Genomic DNA, 361 nt, shown 5'->3' with positions numbered 1-361 from the left:
AATGGGCGTATTTCTCAGCACGACTCCACTGTCCAAGCCTCACACTGTCCTCAGCGGGGGCGTCCCATCCTGTTATGCATTGACGAACACGTGTAAGTTAATAAGGTTGTACGCAATTGAACAAGTACGTGTAAATGACTTAAGGTGTGCAAAAGAATAAAGACTGAATGGTAAATGAAGGAATCAACAGGTAGTTAAGCTGTTGAGCTGTGGTATGTAAAAAAGAATAAATAGTGGATGATAAATGGAGGAATCAACAGGTAGTTAAGTTGTTGAGCTTGCATACATCAAGGAATAGATATAAGTAGTTGAACGAATTAATGAATGAACAGATTATTGACTAAGCTCACTCTTTTTGCTC

At 39.1% G+C, this 361-nt stretch overlaps 1 protein-coding gene across 1 annotated transcript in view; it reads right to left on the bottom strand.

Annotated features, from left to right (window-relative positions):
* The window catches only part of LOC119588843 (putative glucosylceramidase 3), a 10,073-nt gene that overhangs the window by 2,477 nt on the left and 7,235 nt on the right, over nucleotides 1-361 (bottom strand). The window contains exon 9 of the mRNA XM_037937484.1: nucleotides 8-71. Within this exon, the coding sequence (XP_037793412.1) occupies nucleotides 8-71 (64 nt within the window). The remainder of the gene's footprint in view (nucleotides 1-7; nucleotides 72-361) is intronic.

Source organism: Penaeus monodon, chromosome 24 (genome assembly GCF_015228065.2).
Source record: "Penaeus monodon isolate SGIC_2016 chromosome 24, NSTDA_Pmon_1, whole genome shotgun sequence".
Classification (NCBI taxonomy): Eukaryota; Metazoa; Arthropoda; class Malacostraca; order Decapoda; family Penaeidae; genus Penaeus; species Penaeus monodon.
The sequence above is the reverse complement of the archived record's forward strand: the minus strand, read 5'-3'. Positions and strand labels throughout refer to the sequence as shown.